This window comes from Natrix helvetica (assembly GCF_964273705.1).
Source record: "Natrix helvetica genome assembly, chromosome: 6".
Lineage (NCBI taxonomy): Eukaryota > Metazoa > Chordata > Lepidosauria > Squamata > Natricidae > Natrix > Natrix helvetica.
In genome coordinates this window covers 23531546-23551794 of record NC_138553.1, presented here as the reverse complement: position 1 = coordinate 23551794, position 20249 = coordinate 23531546, and the positions used below count along the sequence as shown (strand labels likewise).

Sequence of the window (20249 nt, the reverse complement as noted above, 5' to 3'; positions counted from 1 at the left end):
TTGGCCATCCAACCTTTCAACCATTTTCAGAGCAAAGGATTAGAATTACACTTAAAAGGATTTATCACCAAGGTTGAAATGAGCAAGATAAGAAAAGGCGTCAGACTTCCCAAATAAAATGCGTTTAGGATATCAGAGGCCTTTCCTCTCTATCTGAGACTTCCCCATTTCATAAACAATGAGGCTCTTTGTTTCCAAGGTCATCGCTTGATTCAAAAGACACAAAGAAAAACCCCACAAGCCCAGCAGAGCGCTCCCTTTTGGCCATTAGGCTAATTGCACTTTCTAAGGTGGGCTCTGTTCAGCCACTTTCCAGGAGCAATGGAAAATGTTCCTATAAAAGAAACTGGGGGAGGGATGGGCACGTACAGGTAGTCCTTGACTTACGACAGTTCACTTAGTGACCAAAGTTACAACGGCATTGAAAAAAGTTACTCACGACCATTTTTCGCACTTGTGGCCATTGCAGGGCATCCCCATGGTCACGTGACTTACATTTGGATGCTTGACAATTGATTCACATTTATGACTGCTGCAGTGTCCCAGCAAAGTCATGTGATCCACCTTCTGACAAAGTCCATGGGGAAAGAAGATTCACCTAACATCCATGTTAATAATTTAATAACTGCAGCGATTCACCTAACAGTCGTAAAATGAGGCAAGACTCACTTAAATTATTTAACAACATACATTTTGGGCTCACTTGTGGTCATAATTTGAGGACTACCTGTACCCCCAAACAACTTATACTTACACTGTGTCTTTGGAAATAAACATCGCTGCTTCAAGCAACGGTTCTGTCTTCTTTCAAACCCAGTTTGGAAGGGACCCTTCTAACACCATCTTTACTCACAAAGTACAACATCCGATTTCCTTGCAACAGAAGATATATTGTGAATACAGCTACTGCAGACTTGAAATTTGGGGCTTGGACAGCCTAGAACGGTGGTGGGTTGCAGGCGGAACGCCCCGATATGGCCGGGACCACCCGGTACCGTTCCGGTACGGTGCTCCAGACGGCCCACCCGCCCACCACCGTTCCTTACCTGTATTTGAAGGAAATGGGCTATATGCGCATGCGGGCGCAGCATATGGTGCCTGCGGGATGCTCCAAGCAGCTGGAGTGTCGCAGAGGCGTCGCAGGAGGTAATGCACTGCGCGCATTCATGTGGTGGCTGCCGGGCCCTGTTGCTCCGTACCGGTTGCAACGGGATCTGGAACCCACCACTGGCCTAGAACTACGCCTACGGTCTGACCTAAGTGTAGTACACGAAATTATCTGCCACAATGTCCTACCAGTCAATGACTCCTTCAGCTTCAACTGTAATCATACACGAGCACACAATAGATACCAACCAGTGACGTGCGGTCAGTAGAGGCAAGGGAGGCAGGGCCTCACCTCTCTTCGTGGAATAATAGTATATAATATTATATACTATATATATAATATTATATACATCTGTCCGGCCGCGCCCGGGAGACGCGGAGGGAGAAATGTTGTCGGCGCCTCCAGATGACGAACCAGTCGCTTGCTTTCGTCATCGGGAGGACGACAACATTTCTGCCTCCGCGTCTCCCGGGCGCGGATGGACGAAGGTAGCCAGAATGGCGCCGAAGCAGTCCGGCGAGCGAGCGAGGCAGCGAGATCTTCGGTCACTCGTCCACCGGACTGCTTCCGCATCTCCTGGGCGCGGATGGACGAAGGTAGCCAGAATGGCGCCGAAGCAGTCCGGCGAGCGAGCGAGCGAGGCAGCGAGCGAGGCAGCGAGATCTTCGGTCACTCGTCCACCGGACTGCCTCGGCGCCTTTCTGGCTACCTTCGTCCATCCGCGCCCGGGAGATGCGGAAGCAGTCCGGTGGACGAGTGACCGAAGATCTCGCTGCCTCGCTCGCTCGCTCGCCGGACTGCTTCAGCGCCATTCTGGCTACCTTCGTCCATCCGCGCCCGGGAGATGCGGAAGCAGTCCGGTGGACGAGTGACCGAAGATCTCGCTGCCTCGCTCGCTCGCTCGCCGGACTGCTTCGACGCCATTCTGGCTACCTTCGTCCATCCGCGCCCGGGAGATGCGGAAGCAGTCCGGTGGACGAGTGACCGAAGATCTCGCTGCCTCGCTCGCTCGCTCGCCGGACTGCTTCGCCGCCATTCTGGCTACCTTTGTCCATCCGCGCCCGGGAGATGCGGAAGCAGTCCGGTGGACGAGTGACCGAAGATCTCGCTGCCTCGCTCGCTCGCTCGCCGGACTGCTTCGGCGCCATTCTGGCTACCTTCGTCCATCCGCGCCCGGGAGATGCGGAAGCAGTCCGGTGGACGAGTGACCGAAGATCTCGCTGCCTCGCTCGCTCGCTCGCCGGACTGCTTCGGCGCCATTCTAGCTACCTTCGTCCATCCGCGCCCGGGAGACGTGGAGGCAGAAATGTTATCGGCCTCCCGATGACAAAAGCAAGCGACTGGTTCGTCATCTGGAGGCGCCGACAACATTTCTCCCTCCGCGTCTCCCGGGCGCGGATGGACGAAGGTAGCCAGAATGGCGCCGAAGCAGTCCGGCGAGCGAGCGAGCGAGATCTTCGGTCACTCGTTCACCGGACTGCTTCCGCATCTCCCGGGCGCAGATGGACGAAGGTAGCCAGAATGGCACCGAAGCAGTCCGGCGAGCGAGCAAGCGACGCAGCCTGATCTTCGGTCGCTTCCAGAGCCGGAGCGGGATGGAGCAGCCACCGCCTTGGAAGTGAGTCGCGTGGACGGAGCTTTGGGGCTGAGGAGGCAGGGACGGAGGGAGTGGGGGGAGAGGAGCCGCCCCCCTCACCCCCCAGGCAATGGGGAAAGCTTTCCCGAAATGGGGGGGGGTGTCGCGGGAAATAAAAAGGGCGCACGCTGGGGGGGGACGAAGGAGGCTTTGGCGTGCCTTAGAGGCGGGCAGGCAAGCAACGAAAGGAGCAGCGAGGGCGGGCGGTGGCTGCAGGCGGCAAGGCTTGAGCGGGGTGAAAGGGACTGGTGCCGGTGGAGGAAGTAATGCTACGCCGCGGTCCCCTTAATGTTCACTCAGGAAGGCGGAGAACGAGACCACGTGGTCTGCACACGTGGTCTGCACACGTGGTCCCATTCCCCGCCTTCCTGATGACGTCACCAGCCTCCCCAGCCATAACCCTCACCGCACGTCACTGATACCAACGCAAGGTAAACCACTCCAAACTTGATTGCAGAAAATACGACTTCAGCAACAGAGTGGTCAACGCCTGGAATGCTCTACCTGACTGTTGTTACATCCCCAAACCCCCAAACCCCTTTTATCCTTAAACTCTTGACCTCACCCCATTGCTAAGAGATCTGTAAGGGGCGCGCATAAGCGCATCAACCTGCCTAACATCCCTGTCCCCAGTTATTTGTACCCATTTCCTGTGTTCTTATTCATGTTTATTCTTATGCCTGTTATTTTGTACATGAGTGACAAACTAAATTAAACAAACTTTTGTATTTCCCTAAGAAAAGGTCCCTAGCCTGTTTAAAAAAAAGGAGGGGGGGGAAGGGTACAAAAAACAACAACAAAAAGACTGCCATGTTGCTCCTCTCAGAAGCGGGAGGCGGCAGCTGCCTTCGGGCGTTATAAAGAGCCGAGGTCAAGGCAACGCCGTTTCCCTGAGTGAGGTCGCCGGCGGTGTTTCCGCGGCTGTTCGCAGGCAGCGGCGGGAGGGGAATCCTTCAGCGGGAACAGCCTCCCGCGCGGTGGAGGGAGGGGGAGCGGGCAGGAGGCGGCGCGGAGGGAGGGCAGGCCGGCTTCGGGAAGCGGTGCTCCGCGCTGGGACTGGTTCCTTCGCAGCCATTTTCTGTCCAACCAAACAGCCGATTTGTGGAGGGAGCCAACCAGGGCCGCACTGGAGGTTTGTGCCTGGCTCCGGCCAATGATTGCTAACCGGTTTCACTGCAGGCTCGAATGAAATGTCCGTCTCCCTCCCCGGGCTCCGGCGTTGCCGCCGCGCCGCCGCTGAGGGGACCAGGAAGTGTGGGGAGCCTGGAAAAAAAGACCAGCGGAGCCCACGCCGGGCCCGCCTGCCTCCCGCTTCTTTGTGCCGCGGCTTCTGCTCCCCGCCGCGAGGGGAGGAGGAGGAGGCGAGATGGCGGCGCTGGCTGGCCGGCAGGGCCCTGGAAACAACGGCGGGGGGGGGGGCGACGACCCAGAGCGAGGCGGCGGCGCCTCGTCCTGGGTCACCTGCGGGGCAGCGGGGAGCCCAACCGTCCTCGCCTTCCTTTTTTTCCCCCGCGCCCTCTTCCCGAGTGGGGAGTCCCCCGGTGGCGAGGGCCCCCCTGAGGCCCCGTCATTACTATTTGAGGTGGGGGGGCGCCCCCCGTTTCTCTCCCTCCCCGGGCGGAGTTGGGCTTGCTTTTAAGCCGCCCCGCTTTGTCCGCTTCTAACTGGGCTCGGCCTAAAGAAGAGGGGTCGCGGGGTGGTGCGGGGCGGGTGGCCCCTCGCCTGCCCCGACCCTCCCGTCGCGCCGCGCCGCGCCGCTTTTTCCAGGACTGACTGGGGTCCGAGGGGGGAAATGGGACGCTGTCAGAAAAAAGGGGCTCCCGCAATCCCCAGCCAAGGAGGGGATTCTTCGTCCTGCTGCCCGGGCATGTCGGCCCTAAAGGTGGGTGGGTAGGGAGCCTGTTATTTTATTGCCCGAAAGCTTTTTCCTCCACTTGGTCTGTGGGTTTTTCCCCCCTTGCGCATTTATTAGCATTCAGACGTGGCTGTTGTTTTCTCTTGTTACGTCTCCCATGTGCGTCTCCTCCACCCACTCACCCCGGGTTGTCAAAAGGGCCTTTATCGCTCCCGGCCTGAAAGGATTAAACCCACCAAGTGGATCTTCACTTCGGAGTAATTCTTCCGTTTATTTTATTTTTTATAAAACGTGTGCACAACTACAGCAGTATTGTCGGATCAAGGTGTTGTTGTTGTTTTGCCTGCCTGCCTAATTTTAAGGTGCCACCATGTGAGTAAAATGCTGGTGAACCTATCAGAAGTGCAAATATTTCATGAGACTTCTCTGACTTCTTTTTTTTTTAAAGGGAGCCTTGCATATTATCTCTGGGTTATGTTTGTGTTGTTGATTTAGACAGAAATGATTAGTATTAAAAGTGTTTTATTGGTGACGCAGAATGTATACTGCCTCTTAGTTCCCAGAATTACTGATTGATATTTATTAGAAAATTCATAGGTCTAATATGGATCCTCTCTGGTGTCTTGCTCATTAGTAAAGCAAATGACTAACAAAGACTATAAAAGCAAATTGTGAAGGTTATTTTTAAAAGTTTCAGCATAAATAATTTACTGACAAAATATATACAAATTAATCTGTCCAATTGTCTGTACTTTATTAGACTTGAGACTAATGCAGGTAGTTCTTGACTTACAATAGCATTTAGTTACAGTTCAAAATTAATAGTGGCTAAAGTAATATACCTGTTTTTCCACACTTATGACTATTGCAGTATTCCCATGGTCACATGATAAAAATTCAGATGCCAATTGACTCATATTTATGACAGTTGCAGTGTCTCGTAGTCATGTGCTTACCTTTTGTGACCGCCTGCAAGCAAAGTCAATGTGGAAGCCAGATCCATTTAACTGTGCTTATAATTTAACAACTGCAGGGATCCATTTAACAACTGTGGCAAGAATAGTCATAAAATGGGTCAAAATTCACTTAACAAATGTTTGAGCAACATAAATTTTGGGCTCAATTGTGATTGTAAGTTGAGGACTATCTTTATATGCTTATTAGCTCTTGTTCCTTTTTTGCTTCCTAAAATACTGACTTCACACACGCACACACAGAGATGCTTTTGTAATTAATAACATTCCAGACATATAAAACTTGGAATAAATGCATTATTTGTCAAGTATAATTTTAAAAGGGCATAGAAAACTGAAAGGGATAATATTCCATATAGTTATTAATAAGCAATGTACATATTGTCTCTAAAAATAACTCAAAATATATGTACTTAGATTTATATAAAATAAATTAATGTACTGTTAATGTACTGTTAGCGTTATTGAAAAGACAGCTTATAAATTAGTTTGCCTAATATTGAAATTTTATATCTAAATTCGTGATATAGATGAAGAAAGATGTCAAAGATTGATTATCTTCACAATGGGATACGTTTACTTAGAAGTTTAGTCTAATTGACCTTGATGAAATCCATAGATAACAATGTATAGATTAAGACTGTAATATCTCAGACCTAACTTTTCAAAGTACATTCCTCAAAATGTAAAAATGGTTTCCCTACCCAATTTAATAGACATTAAATAATTCTATTATAAAGTAAGATTTATGAAAATATTATAAGGACTCTTTTGGCACTTTCAGATGTGATAGCTGATTTTAGCACATCTTGAAGACTTGAATAGACAGTAGACAGGACTTGAATGAAATACTGTACTAGAAAGGCTCAGGACTGCAAGCTAAAGAAATTGGAAAAATATATCCCAGAGGGATGCCACTTTTCTAGTGATATCAAATAGTCTATGTCAGGGGTGTCCAACTCACAGTCCACGGGCCGGATGCATCACATGTTGGCCATGCCCAGCCCTAGTTTAGCGAAGGGGGGAAAAGTTGTGATATACCACATAATGATGTGTCGTCACCAGTTTGACACCCCTGGTCTATGTGGACATATACAGAAGTATTTTTTAAAATATTTTTTTTATTTTTTATTTTCAAACAAACACAACACATCCTTCTTTACATACTGTAGAAAGTGTATCAGTTGGTTACAAAAAGGCTTTCGTGCATCTCTTCCGCAGTCAACAAACATAATTCATATTAACTCAAGTATTTTAACTCAGATATTTATACATGTTACCATCATCATACCTCTATTTTCATTTGACTATAATTGTTTAAACGTCCTTCATAAAATATACCAAGATTTAATACATAACCACATACTGGCATTTCATTTACTATTTCTAAAATCCTCCAATAACACTGAATTTTTATATACTATTCTAGCTAAACATCCATAATATTTAATAATTTTTTCTAATCCTCCTTTCCAAATCACTGTTTACAATTTACACCCAGTTTCCTTATGTTGTACCTATACCTGTATATACATTGTTATCATTATCTCTCCTTTATTTAACTTTATCCTGCATCGTAACATTTCCCCCCTAATAATCAAGACTTAACTGTATCTAACTTAGTTCTTTTTTATTAACCTTTATATATAATCCAAAAGAATTTCTAATCTTCCTTTCATGGGTACCATTCAATATTCATATCCAATTATTATCATAATACTATACATTATGTACATTATTATCTAGCAATTATTTATTTAACTATATCTAGTGTCACTAAATTTCACTAAGTTTAACTAGTTTTAAATTATACTCTTCCATCTATCAACGTGTATCTTTCCAGTAGCAAAACTGTCTCATATCTTCTGCCATTTGTGGTGTCAGTCCTCTAATCATCTCCTTAATCAACTTTGTATGGACTCTTCTTAGCAACTCCTTGCTTATAAAATCTCATGTAATTTCGATGCCCTTCTTCTGTTTCCTTAATCAGCTTATCTTTGATTGTGGGTAGTGTTATCAATGATATTGCTAATAAAATTTCTCTCTTTAAATCCATAAATTCTCACCATAAATATCAGCAATTTTAATTTCTTTATATTCATTTTCCTCTTCGATTTTTAGGATTTTAACCACCACTTTTTCCATTTGATAAACATCTCCAACTTCTTCATCATATTTTACTGTTAGATACGCTAAATCTTCCAACTTCTTCTCTATCCTTTCATATGTGTTTGTTAATTTCTGTATTTCTGAGAATATCTTTTGCAGACTTAAAATTTCTTTCTGCTGTTGAAATTGTGCCATTATCTCCAGCTAACAAACACCGCTGCTCTAGCTTGGAAGGTTTTAACAAGATTAAGCATAGATTCACAATAACATTTTATTTTCACCTTTCTCTGGTTAAAGATATACTTCAAAGGGACATCTGTATGCTTTTCTTCTTATTACTCTCTAAACAAGCAGTGAGACCTTGAAGTGCCAAACCAGGATAATCAGTGAGAAAAGTAAGAGTGTTTCGTTTCCAATACACAAACCACCAGCCTCAAAGTAGCAGTGCTATTGTTGCAATCTTCTTTGTTTCTTTTTGTATCTTTTTTGTATTTCAAGTTTTTTTAAAAATCCAATTTTTAAATGAGTTAGAAGAACACCACAGTAATGAAAGAGGAGAATTTTAGTCCATAGGTTACAAAGAATAATAAAAGAAAAAAAATAGAAGAAGAAAACTTAACCCATTCGTTTTAAAAGGCTTGCATAAATTCCATCCACGAAGATAGCATTTAAAAAGTAAGTTAACCCACTGTCAAAACCATTCCAAATTTAATTCCGCCGCTTATTTCTTCTGTTCTCCAATATAAATTAATTTTAAGTTTTTTATAGGCAGTCTCTTTTAAAACGGTAAAAATTCCTCACCAGCTGGAAACACTTTCTCTTTCCTTATCCTTCCGTTTTGGAGCCGCTCTGACTTCATCAGCCTAATGGCTGGATTTTTTGTCGCCAGCTTGAAGAACTTCTCTTGGATCGATCAGGCACTTTGTGATGTCCCTGAGATCAGCAAGACATATTCTTCCTGTTCACCGTCTCTGCGGGATGGTTTAGGTCCATTTGGACCACCCAGCAGCAAAAGTATCCACGGCGATCTCAGCATTGAGATTGCACGTCATCTCGTCGCGACATTGGCTCCTCCTCCCGACATATCCAGAAGTATTATCTGCATTAGGGAACCAGTTCTGACAATAATCTGTCATGGTTTGTTGACACGTCTTCTTCCTCTTGCTGCTATGATCTTGTCTTCACTCTCTTCCTATTGACTGTAATCACTGGGGTGGAGAGGCTGGATCATTTGCAGCCATTCTCTGAGCAGAGAAACATGGGGGAATGTGCCCTGTTAGGGATATTGGTGCATTTTCTTTCAGCTGGAATGATAGAGACCTAGTCTGGTACAAATGTCTGGCTCTTGTCAAGCAATCCAAAGCAATTTGTTCAGTGTCTACAGCTGTATCCCTCATCAGTTTGCAAGGGAAAGACTGTAGTAATTTGGCCTGTGATCAAAGCATGCTCTTGAACTGAACGCCCATCCTTTTCAGCCCACTTCTTTCACACTCCCCTCTGGGCACCCTTTGAGTCACTGGGTGGCTATCTATAAGCCTCTTCCTACTTCCATCCACTTTGTCTGCTTCAAGTGTGAACTACTGAGAGCAGAAAGCCCCTACTCAGGTCAGATTTGCTTTAATCCAATATTGGCCTTGTAAAACAGCAGTAGATGATGCTTCCTTGGCAGGGGGGGAATTGAGATTATTTTATTGCTTTACAATTAATAACAAAAAAGGACCAAAACAAATATAATAGTGACGGAGATACATAAATTTTCAAAAAGAAGGAACCTTCCCCCCCTCTCTAAATTATTAAACTTATGCAATCCTTATTTATGGAAGTGGCAGTAATTCTCAATGCTTCTTGAAGTAGACCCAAAGCATGAAATATTTACACAGAGAAATATTATTTTGTGAACAATTTGCCTAATGAACAATGGCCTCTATCGTATGGGACCTAATGCACTGAGAAACACTCAGTTATTTGAAATAGTGGATAATTATTTATGTGTAAGTCTTTAACATTTAATATCTGTTTGATAACTTCTGAAATACTTCAGTTTGTGTAAGTGCCCACAAAAGAATAAAGTTGACTGCCTGGGGATGATAAAAGAAATGCCATATCATAATAGTATCCCAGTATGCTAAAACAATTTAGCAGATAGATTGAACTGAATAAGAAATAAAGAAATGTAGTGGAATGTTCTTAATATACATGAAAGTTAAAGTTCAAGTACAGAAGATTATTGATATTATATATATTGCCATTCATGATTATAATAATTTGTATATATAGCCAATGTTCTGTTTAACAATGTTATCTTCTTATTGTAGATGGATGGTGATAATTCTACAACAGATGCTTCACAGCTGGGAATTGCTGGAGATTATATTGGTGGTAGTCACTATGTGATCCAACCTCATGATGGTGAGTTATATGTTGAACAGAATCTACTGACTCAGTTAGAATTGCCCATTCTCTCCTTGGTATCCCATTCTGTTTGAAATTCCTCTTTCTTTCTTCCTGTACAGGAGGCTGACAGGGAAGATATAAATGATTTGCTTTAGTGTCTAAATTAAAATGTTGCAAAGAACTTTTGAAGGAAGGCCAAGCACTACATAAAATTAGTACAAGAATGACATCTTGCTCATAGGCTAAGCATGCCCATCTTTGATATAAGTTATGCCTTAGGCCAATGATAACTAACCTTTCTGTCGTTGTGTGTTGAAAGCGTGCATGTGCCTGTATCCATAATGCAATGCACGCATGACACCCCCGCACCATCTGTGCATGTACGTATGACCCCAGCGCATGTGCGCAACACCACACCTCCCTGCAGCCTCCTGGGACAAAAAACAGGCCAGCAGGAGGCACGAGCGCATGCGTGGTGCAGCTAGGCTGGGGCGACGGCTTGTGTACTCACAGAGAGGGCTCTGCATATCACCTGTGGCACATGTGCCATAGATTCGCCATCACGGCCTTTGGCTTAATATTGCTGGTCGTATTAGGCAGTAGCATGGTCTTTTCATTCTTAGAATGATGACGTGTGTAAAAATACTCAAATCACACCTATAGTGAACCAATGGTTTGCTTAACAAGTGCAATGTTCAATTAACAATCACCACAAAAAAGATCATAAAATCGGTCACTTGGGTGACCAATTTACAGCCATCAAGAGTTACAGCCCTGATGAGGAGGCTTCATTATTGTTGTACTCAAGGACTACCTATAATAAAAGGCTAATTATAAAGTAAGCGTAGGTTTTTCAGTTAGGTATCAGTGCATTGATTAACATTCCTGATTATGTAATTAATATTTATTTGTGTTTTCTTAGATACTGAGGACAGCATGAATGATCATGACGATACAAATGGTTCCAAAGAGAGTTTTAGAGAACAAGATATATATCTTCCTATTGCAAATGTGGCAAGGATAATGAAGAATGCTATACCTCAGACAGGAAAGGTAATATATGTAAAATAAATCTTTGATAGTTTTCCATATTTTAAATCCAGATTAGGGTCTTTGGATCTGATATTGCTTTTTAACAGTGAGTCATCAATCTCCGTTAACAGGCAAGAGTGTCATATTGTTTGGTTATTACAATTCCATCTTATCCAGAATAGAAGTGTGCATTTTTCTCTTGTGAGGGAAAATAAGTTTTAAATTCTGGGACAGTTTCATTCTCTTAAAGGGAAATGGCCAGGTCATTTTTCATATTGAGGAAAAAACGCCAATAATTAATAATTCTCAGAAGCATTCTTTCAGTGGAAGAACATTTATTTTTCATTTAATGGCAGGCAAAATGTTTTGAGTTTCAACTATTTTCCATATGGATCATCCTGGTTGCTTTCAAACGGATTACTTCGTTAATTTTAGAAGTTTTGCTCTTAAAAATATTTTTCACTTTCCAGTTCTCTGTATAAAATGCATATTTTGTTAGTTTTCTTAGTATACTTAAGAATTAATTGAGATTAATCTGGGGAATAAACTTTATTTATTATATTATTTTAAACATTAGTGGCCTTTAATATAATTGGCATTGATAATTAGTTAGATTGGCTCTTCGATTAGATGTAGGTGTGCATTCATGGGGCAGAGTGAGTTTCTAAAAATGGTTCTGCAACATTTCTGCTAACGTACATGGTACTTTTGTTAAGAAGTACAACTGGGGAATTTGACACAAAGATAACAATATTTTAATATTCAGCTCTGATCTGCTTGTCATCTAAATCAGATGGAACACTGGTAAATCAAGTAAGATGTCAATAATACTTGGACCTAGTAACAACATGAATGAGAATCAGCAAACCAAAGCAAAACTCCAGTAGAATAGATGCCTTTGATAAAAGGTTCCCGTGTCCAGGAATCTGTTACATACCTTGTTTTCCCCTTGAATAGAAGATGTGTCATTTGGTTGTTCTTGATCTAGATGTATAATTTGGGACCGCACTAACTTTATTAGTATGAAGAGTCTTTACCAGCTTTAACTATCCTTACATAAGGATGGTTGACCATTATCTCTGATAATGGAAAATGTCAGCTATTATGGAACATGCGTAAATTTCTAACAAGTTTAGGCAGACTTGATTATGTTGCATTGATTCTGACGAAGCTGAGTGGGTTGCAGGTTTGATTCCCAGTCCAATTGATGCCTGATTTTATCTTTCAAGATCAAAATATTTTTGGGCTTAAATGTCTGAAAGAACATACCTCCCTGTATCTGCCTACCTTGTTTTTATATTTTAGACATGCTCCATTATTATGCCTTTTTAATATTTTTATTATATTTTTTATCATTTTGGAAAATAGTAGTTTAAAATATGTGAATGTATATTGTGTATATTTTAGATTGCTAAAGATGCAAAAGAATGTGTGCAGGAGTGTGTCAGTGAATTCATCAGTTTTATCACATCAGAAGCAAGTGAGAGGTGTCATCAAGAGAAACGGAAGACAATAAATGGAGAAGATATTCTCTTTGCTATGTCTACTCTGGGGTTTGATAGCTATGTTGAACCTTTAAAGTTGTATCTTCAGAAGTTTAGAGAGGTTTGTAATTCTATTTGCAACTGTTTCATTATATGTTTAAATATATTTGTATTAGAAGTAAAGATAGCTGGGTAATATGTATGTGTATTGGAAAAGATCATTTTTTACCTGTACTTCAGTGCTTTGTAAAGATTTTCCTTTACTATACAAGTGTATATATTTATAATAGAAAAAAATATTCCTATTCATATCACACGGATTAGACTAAAAAAGCAGCTTGTATTTAGCAATTTGTTGCTTTAACAATGTGGGTTAATCAACATTTGCAGTTTGCTTGTAATTTAATGTGTTAGGTTCTGAGAAGAAAATGGATGAGAATCTCCAAGAAATCAAACTAAAGTAATATAAATGTTGACACAAACAAGCTTTCTTCTCTTCCCCCTCTTATTTGCACTGTTTTAATATGGAGGGGGTTTTGTGGCCTTACTTCACATCTGTTTTACTTCTATTTTGTTTATAATAATGATAAGAATGAACAGAGTAGAACAGAGTTGATACATATGCAACTCATAACAAGAAATGGTGCTTATCGTTGCAGTTTCTGTAAACAGCTATTCATAGCAAGTTGGAAGACAGAACCTCACATCAGCCTCTGGTTAAGACAGACTGAGCTGGCAGTAGTATGGGAAAATTCTTCAAAACATCTGCTTAATTTGCAATTTTGTCCAAGAAGCTTGCCCAGAAAACCTACTATATGAATATTTAATATGATCAGTGATAAGGCAAAATCAACAGGCTCTTATTAGGAAAAGTATTTTGTATAAGAGAGAAAGAGAGATTTCAAGCTTATTCAATTGTATTGTGAATTGCAGAAAGTGCATGTGTTATATGTAAAATATTACTGTTTTTCAAGGCAATGAAGGGAGAAAAAGGCATTGGTGGAACAGTTACCACAGCAGACGGCCTTAGTGAGGAGCTCACAGAGGAAGCATTTAGTAAGTACTGTATTTCTAATATTGACTGGGGCAGATGTGGTAATTGTTGCTTAATGCTTACAATTAAATAGGCTTGTTAATTGTATTGAACTATAGCCAGTATTTATGTGACAGTTTAATGACGAAGTACATGCAGTCCACAAAATATTGATGGTATAGTCCTTGGGTTAGGGACCGGGCAAAGCGCAAAGTCATGTGACCTCATCACTTAGTGATAGCAATCCCAGCTGTCATTTCCAGTTGCCATAATAATTCCAAGTTCCACAGATCATTAAGCAGAAAGTGGCAGGAGTCCCAGGTAAGTAGCATGGGTAGAAGGGGAGATCCAGCGCAGGCTACACATGAGTCCAGGGTGGCCAGGGGACTGGAATAATCTGTGACCTTCTCTGCCAACTTTCACATTGACTTTGCTGTGGGAAGCTGGCAAGGAAGGTTGCAAAATGGCAATCACATGACCATGGCTCCCTGCAATGCTATAATTGTGAGCCAGGCAATCAAGTGTGATCAAGTGACTGCAGGGATGTGCAGTAGCCAGACTTGAGGATTGTTAGACATCCATTTTTTCAGCACCACTGTAATCTTGAACAGTTCAATGAACAAATTGAACAAGCAAAGTATTATCTTAAGTTTGTTCATGAATCCTTGAAAACAAGATTGAAACGAAATGAACAAAGAATTATACTGAGTGATTTACCATTTTTGAGCAAGATTTCATGTTGACGTACTTCACTTGTTGCAATCAGTATAAATGATTGGCCACTGAGAATTTCCATTGAAAATTACATGTGAGATAGCATAACATATATTTTGATGCATGAAGATTTATTCCTTAATGAAAACAAAGAGAGAAAACAATTCTGCTGCTGCTGTTGGATTACTTACTGAAGCTTACTTAATGTTATTTTTTAAATATCCTTCATTCACAAATAGTAGCCTTTGATCTCAAATCAGCATTGTTATTTATTTGAAATAGTTATGTCCTGTCCATATTCAGAGAATCTCATGCTGATTATAATGAAGAAATGAGAATGAAACAACACTACTGTGGAAAATTAAATGGAAAATTAATGTGAAATACTGGGTTTAAAATACAGTTGTTTACCTGAAACTTGATATATGGTAACAGTGTAATTTACCTAAAACTAACCATGCATTCTTTCTATAAGAGAGAATTGTTTTAATAAAAGTTTATGTAGAAAACAACTGTTTCTTTCATTATGGGATATGTTTAAACTGTGCAGAATTCTGATATCTCACAAGAAAGATCCCATTGTAAAGACATTTTTAATAGCATTCTTTGCATTTGATAACAGGTGTGTATCTCTTGAATAGAGTTCATTGAGCTTTTAATTAGATATCTTCCACAAGTTTTGAACTCTTCCTTTTTCCCAGTAAAATACAGATGCTTTTGAGTAGCTGAAGATAATTATTAATTGTACGTGGTTCTGGTAGAAAATCTAATCAGGCAGGAAAGGAGGAATTCTCTGATAAAACTTTATCACAACAGAACTGTGTTAATTGCACAGTTTTTTCCTCACTGAATTGTGTTCTAAATATTGAGTGCCTGTATTTAAAAAATCCCTATACTGATTAAAGGATCGTTTGAATACAGATCAAAGCATGCGTAGGCATTGCTGATAGAAGCTTAGTTCCTTTCTTCCTGTTGCCCAAAAAGGTTCATCTGAAGGTCAGATGATCCTCCTGAATGAGAGGAAGAATGTTTGAAAGTAAGGCAGAGAGACCTTTATATAAACACCATAAAAAGGGGTCTAATTTTTAATAGTTCATTCTCATTCTCTCTCTCTCTCCCCCTCTCTTGCAATACAAAACATATGCAGGTAGTCCTTGACTTACAATCGTTCGTTTAGTGAACCTTCATAGTTATAACGGCACTGAAAAAAGTGATGTATGACCGTTTTTCACACAGCTGCTGTGGCATCCCAATGGTCATGTGATCAAAATTCAAAGGCTTGACAATTGACTCATTTATGATGGTTGTAGTATCCTGTGGTCATGTGATCACCTTTTGCGACCTCATGACAAAGTCAATGGGGAAGCCAGAGGCACTTTACATCTGCATTACTAACTTAACAATTGCAGTGATTTACTTAACAAATGTGACAAGAAAGGTCATAAAATGGGGCAAAATTCACTTAACAAATGCCTCACTTAGCAGCATAAATTTTGGGCTCAATTGTAAATTGAGGCCCACCTGTATTTTATTAGAATTTTAAAATGCTCAGAGAAACTTTGGGAGTAGATTGTGGAGTATAGAACATGGAGCAGCAAGTATGTGAAACTTGATAACTGAAGTTAGTAGACCATGCTGTTTTGTCAGAAACGTTGCATTTGTTGCTTGTTGCATTTGACAGGCTTGTTGCATTAGATGGAACTTTCCCTGTTGAAATGATCAGGTGTATTTGTTTTGTTTTGTGTGTGTTATTAAAAAAATATTTGCCAGACATAGACAAACAATTATAAAAGAGGATAGAGAACCTTTGAGCATGAGTTTCCATTAAAGTACAGTGATGTACTTAAAAACAGTCATGCTTTAAAAAACTGAAAATATTAAAACGCACTGTAAAGAATCAATCTGACTTCCAACGTAAGATGAGACAGTTAATATATTATTTAATGTTTTTATTCATACTACTATGTATTTTTATCTTCCAAATTAGTTCACAGTTGAACTCCCAGTTTCTTTTTAGGAAGGTCTAACATTCATCTGGTACTATGAGGTTACAGTTCTAGTACATATTAGTGAAAGAGATCAGATTTGATATTGTTTAATGGTAGATTCTTAACTTAGATTTGGTGTTTAATTCTACATGAGCAGAAATCTTCTAACTGCTATTTTTCTCATATAGCTAACCAGTTGCCAGCAGGTTTGATAACTGCAGATGGCCAACAACAAAATGTCATGGTTTATACAACGTCCTATCAACAGGTACAGCATTTCCTTCCTCCCCCCCTATCCATTTTTTGTTAAATATTTCCATTTTTGGTATCAGTACAATGAAAAAGTGTGTTATTGCTAAGATCACTACAATAGATCTCACAAGCAGATATGTTTCTGGATTGATTTTTGAAATTAATGTGTATTTGTTTTCTATTCCCTAGATTCCTGGTGTTCAACAAATTCAGTTTTCATGACTTGAAGGCTTTAGACACATAAGAAATATGAACAAGGAACGCTAAAGGAAAGAGAACTTGAATTGGCTAGCGAAGAAAGAAATGTCACTTTGTATATTCAATAGTTGTAATGTAGCTTCCTGAGGCTTGACTAATTGAGATGTGAACTCTGATTCAAACCTTTTTTCATGAGTGATTTTAAAAGAAATTTGGATTTTAAAGGTATTAAAATATTTTTTTTGTTTTGTACAAGAGTTTGTTGCTCTGTATAACTCCTATATGCATTGTATATTGCAATTTACTACTGTCAAGAGATTTGTAGACAGTTTCTTATTTTCATATTGAATCATGTTACTTTTGTAATTCAAGTAAACAGCTGGGTTTAATTCACATTTACCCTTTGAATAAAACATAAGGGTACAGTTCATTTTGAATGCAAGTTGCCTTTATTATAAAAAATTGAGATGACCTTTTGTTTTGTATCTGTCTTGCATGAGTTGAATTAAATATTTATTAATATTTAACTTGAAATTCCTCAAATGCCCACAGTTCAAAATGAGTGCTCCCAGTACTTTTAATATAATACTTCAAATAATGGGAATCTAGAAGTAACCCATCTTTGGATCCTAGCATTATAACCTTGGGTCATGATCCCTGGGAACTATTTTGCACAAGCTGTAAAAGAATGAAGGTGGGTTTGTCACGAACTGTTGTCTTGTATGCAGAATTAGTTCTGTGGATTGTCTGGTACCCAGTATCAGTGTTAACTGTATCTGGTAGTGCAGTCCCTGTTTTGCAACAATTAGAAATATGTAGTAAAAGGTTTTTTTTTTTGTTGATCTTTGAATAGGGATATTCATCTTGCTACTTTTGAAATAAATTCCTTTTAATTTATGATTTCTCTCGAAAGAAGCCAGATTCTGTTTGATACTTTATTGTCAAATTACCTCTTTTAACATCTTCATAGTCATGTGTGGGACCTTGGATCTTAATTACTGTGGAAGCTAAGAGGGGCATGTATTTCCAGGGATGTAAATGGAAGGTTTGAGCATCTATTTGGCTGTTTCCTGTTGATGCAATAAATTTTAAGATACCTAAAAATATTGTGATTTGTAGAATGATAGTAAGTGAACAAATGCCACGGAGAACTTGAAAATGAAATTGCTGATCAGCACAGCTTTGTCCTGGAGAAAATTGGACAACAACAACAAAAAAAGGGCTGCTGAATTCTAAACCATGAAGAGAGAAATGTGAAAATCTGATGCTCATCCCTCCATGGGAACTGGTCTCTATTTTAAATCATGATAGCAAAAATCCTCTAAATTTAACACACTGAACTAGCACATTCCAGTAGTATTTAATATTGGCAAAACAGAAACCTCATATAATTTTTCCTCAGAAGTTTTCTGTAGAGATTCTCAGTCACCCAGGTCATGGTTGTCCCAAAGGTGCTTTTTCAGGAGGCAACTGGACTTTCATGTTTTTTCTTTGAAGACGTTTCGCTTCTCTTCCAAGAAGCTTCTTCAGATCTGACAGGTTAATGGGGAAAGATTATAAATCCTGCAAGGATTATAAATCCTTCCGCTCCCCACTATCCTGTCAGAACCGAAGAAGCTTCTTGGATAAGAAGTGAAACGTCTTCAAAGAAAAAACATGAAAGTCCAGTTGCCTCCTGAAAAATCACCTTTGGGATATTATGATTTCTTTTAAAAAATAGCACCAACAGAGAAAGCATCTCATTATCTGCAACAGATTAAGGGAAATGAATACACATCTTTGTTTTCAGAAAGCTGTAGATATGGTGCAATAAAAACAATTAGATGTGGGAGAACCTGGAAGGCTGTTGGAAATTTGGAATGCAAATTGCCAGATTTTCTAGAAAGTTTATTTTATTTGACATTGGCTGTCAATGTTATGATCAGAATTAATTTATGATTCACCTCATGAAATCAACCGATTAAGAGATTTGGAAAAAATGTGAATAATTACCTTTTAATAGAGCTTAAGTCATTGTATTGTGCAATACAAGCCTCAAATGAAATTAAAGTAGCAATTCATTAGAGGCACATTTATGAAACTACCAAACATAACTTTTGATAAACAAGTTTGCATCTGAATTTGCAGCGCACTTACTAAGACAGTGGAGATGCAAATCCACTTGTAGCCACAGAGGATCACTTGATTACTTTGAGCCAGTTACTTTCAGCTCAACTTCACAAGATGGTAAGGGGAGAAAAATATGCTCCCTTGAATTCCTAGAAAAAGGGGGGGGGGTCTGTTTAGCATTTTATTGGTTCTATAGTTAAACATGGGCTTTGTGATCAATGTAACTACGGATTATAGTACTAATACCAAACCTATTATAAACACTGAACTTGTGTTAAATCTGTTTAAGAAATGAAGCAAATCTAACATGTTAAACTTCAGATGTATTTAAACATTTTACATCTCTAGCCACAGTAGCTTAATTAGATTTGTTCACATGATTCAGGTTGATATAATCATAAAGTTTTATTACACTTGAAAATCAACCCCACACATCTTACCTTGTTTTCCCCTGCACTAAAGCCAAAATAACATACTGCAAAATTTAGCTTCTTAGAACACTAAACTCCACTCTGCAATGTGAATATGTGAAACGTTTATTTCCAAATGTAATTATTACTGTTGAAAGTTGCATTTTTAACTAATACCATAGGTTTTAAAAAAACAAAAACATTAGGACAAATCACTTTTATTACAAATAACAATGCTACTTTTATTATAGAAAATATTGGATTTCTCTCAAGACATTTCAGCTGCAGATCACAAGACCATAAATAGCTGGCTTTAACCATCACTTCAGAATTCCAGTTAACTGGTGTCATTTTTGTTAACTGGCTTACTGGTTCGGGCTACTTCAAAACTATGGTCAAATATTGCTATAAATCATACATAAAAATGGCTGTACTCAGATGGTCACATTACTTTAGTAAACAAACAGACACATATGAGCTATTTTTCCTCATTATATATCTTACTGAATAATTACTCAGCATTTTTACAACACTAAGTACTGTACTTTATTCTATAGGTAAATGGGGAAAATGTCACATTAACTGGTGTATTCCATTTTACCAAACCCAGCATATGAGTATATGTTTTAGAACACACCAGTGCATGAAACCATAAAGTTGATTTTCATACTTTGATTTTATTCTAAAACTGGTAAGCAGTAATTTGGAACTGCAATCCGCATACATAGGCAAAACGCTTATTTGTATCAGCTTATTAAATATATATATGACCCTCTGAACCATGCCAAATTTTTATCCACACTCCATGTCACAAACAAAACTGAAGTTGAACTGATGAAGTAAGGTATAAATAGCAACAGACTTTTCCATTTATAAAGATTGATACTAAGTCTATTATTATTGAAGGTGGAGCAGGAGGGACTAATTTATACAAGATTGTTATACATATATTT

General features: G+C 39.9%; 1 protein-coding gene across 5 annotated transcripts; it reads left to right on the top strand.

The window, feature by feature from the left end:
* Positions 1-3724: 3724 nt before the first annotated feature.
* On the top strand, positions 3725-17674 carry NFYB (nuclear transcription factor Y subunit beta). Of its 5 annotated transcripts, none has more exons than XM_081957068.1 (7): positions 3725-3876; positions 9998-10091; positions 10999-11129; positions 12516-12713; positions 13567-13648; positions 16516-16595; positions 16769-17674. In XM_081957068.1, the coding sequence occupies exons 2-7, from the start codon at positions 9998-10000 to the stop codon at positions 16799-16801; spliced, it is 618 nt and encodes a 205-aa protein (XP_081813194.1). In that variant the 5' UTR covers positions 3725-3876; the 3' UTR covers positions 16802-17674. The 5 variants fall into 5 exon arrangements, with proteins under 5 accessions (XP_081813194.1, XP_081813193.1, XP_081813195.1 ...); XM_081957067.1 differs by lacking the exon at positions 3725-3876 and adding an exon at positions 3964-4626; XM_081957069.1 differs by lacking the exon at positions 3725-3876 and adding an exon at positions 4652-4856.
* Positions 17675-20249: the final 2575 nt, after the last annotated feature.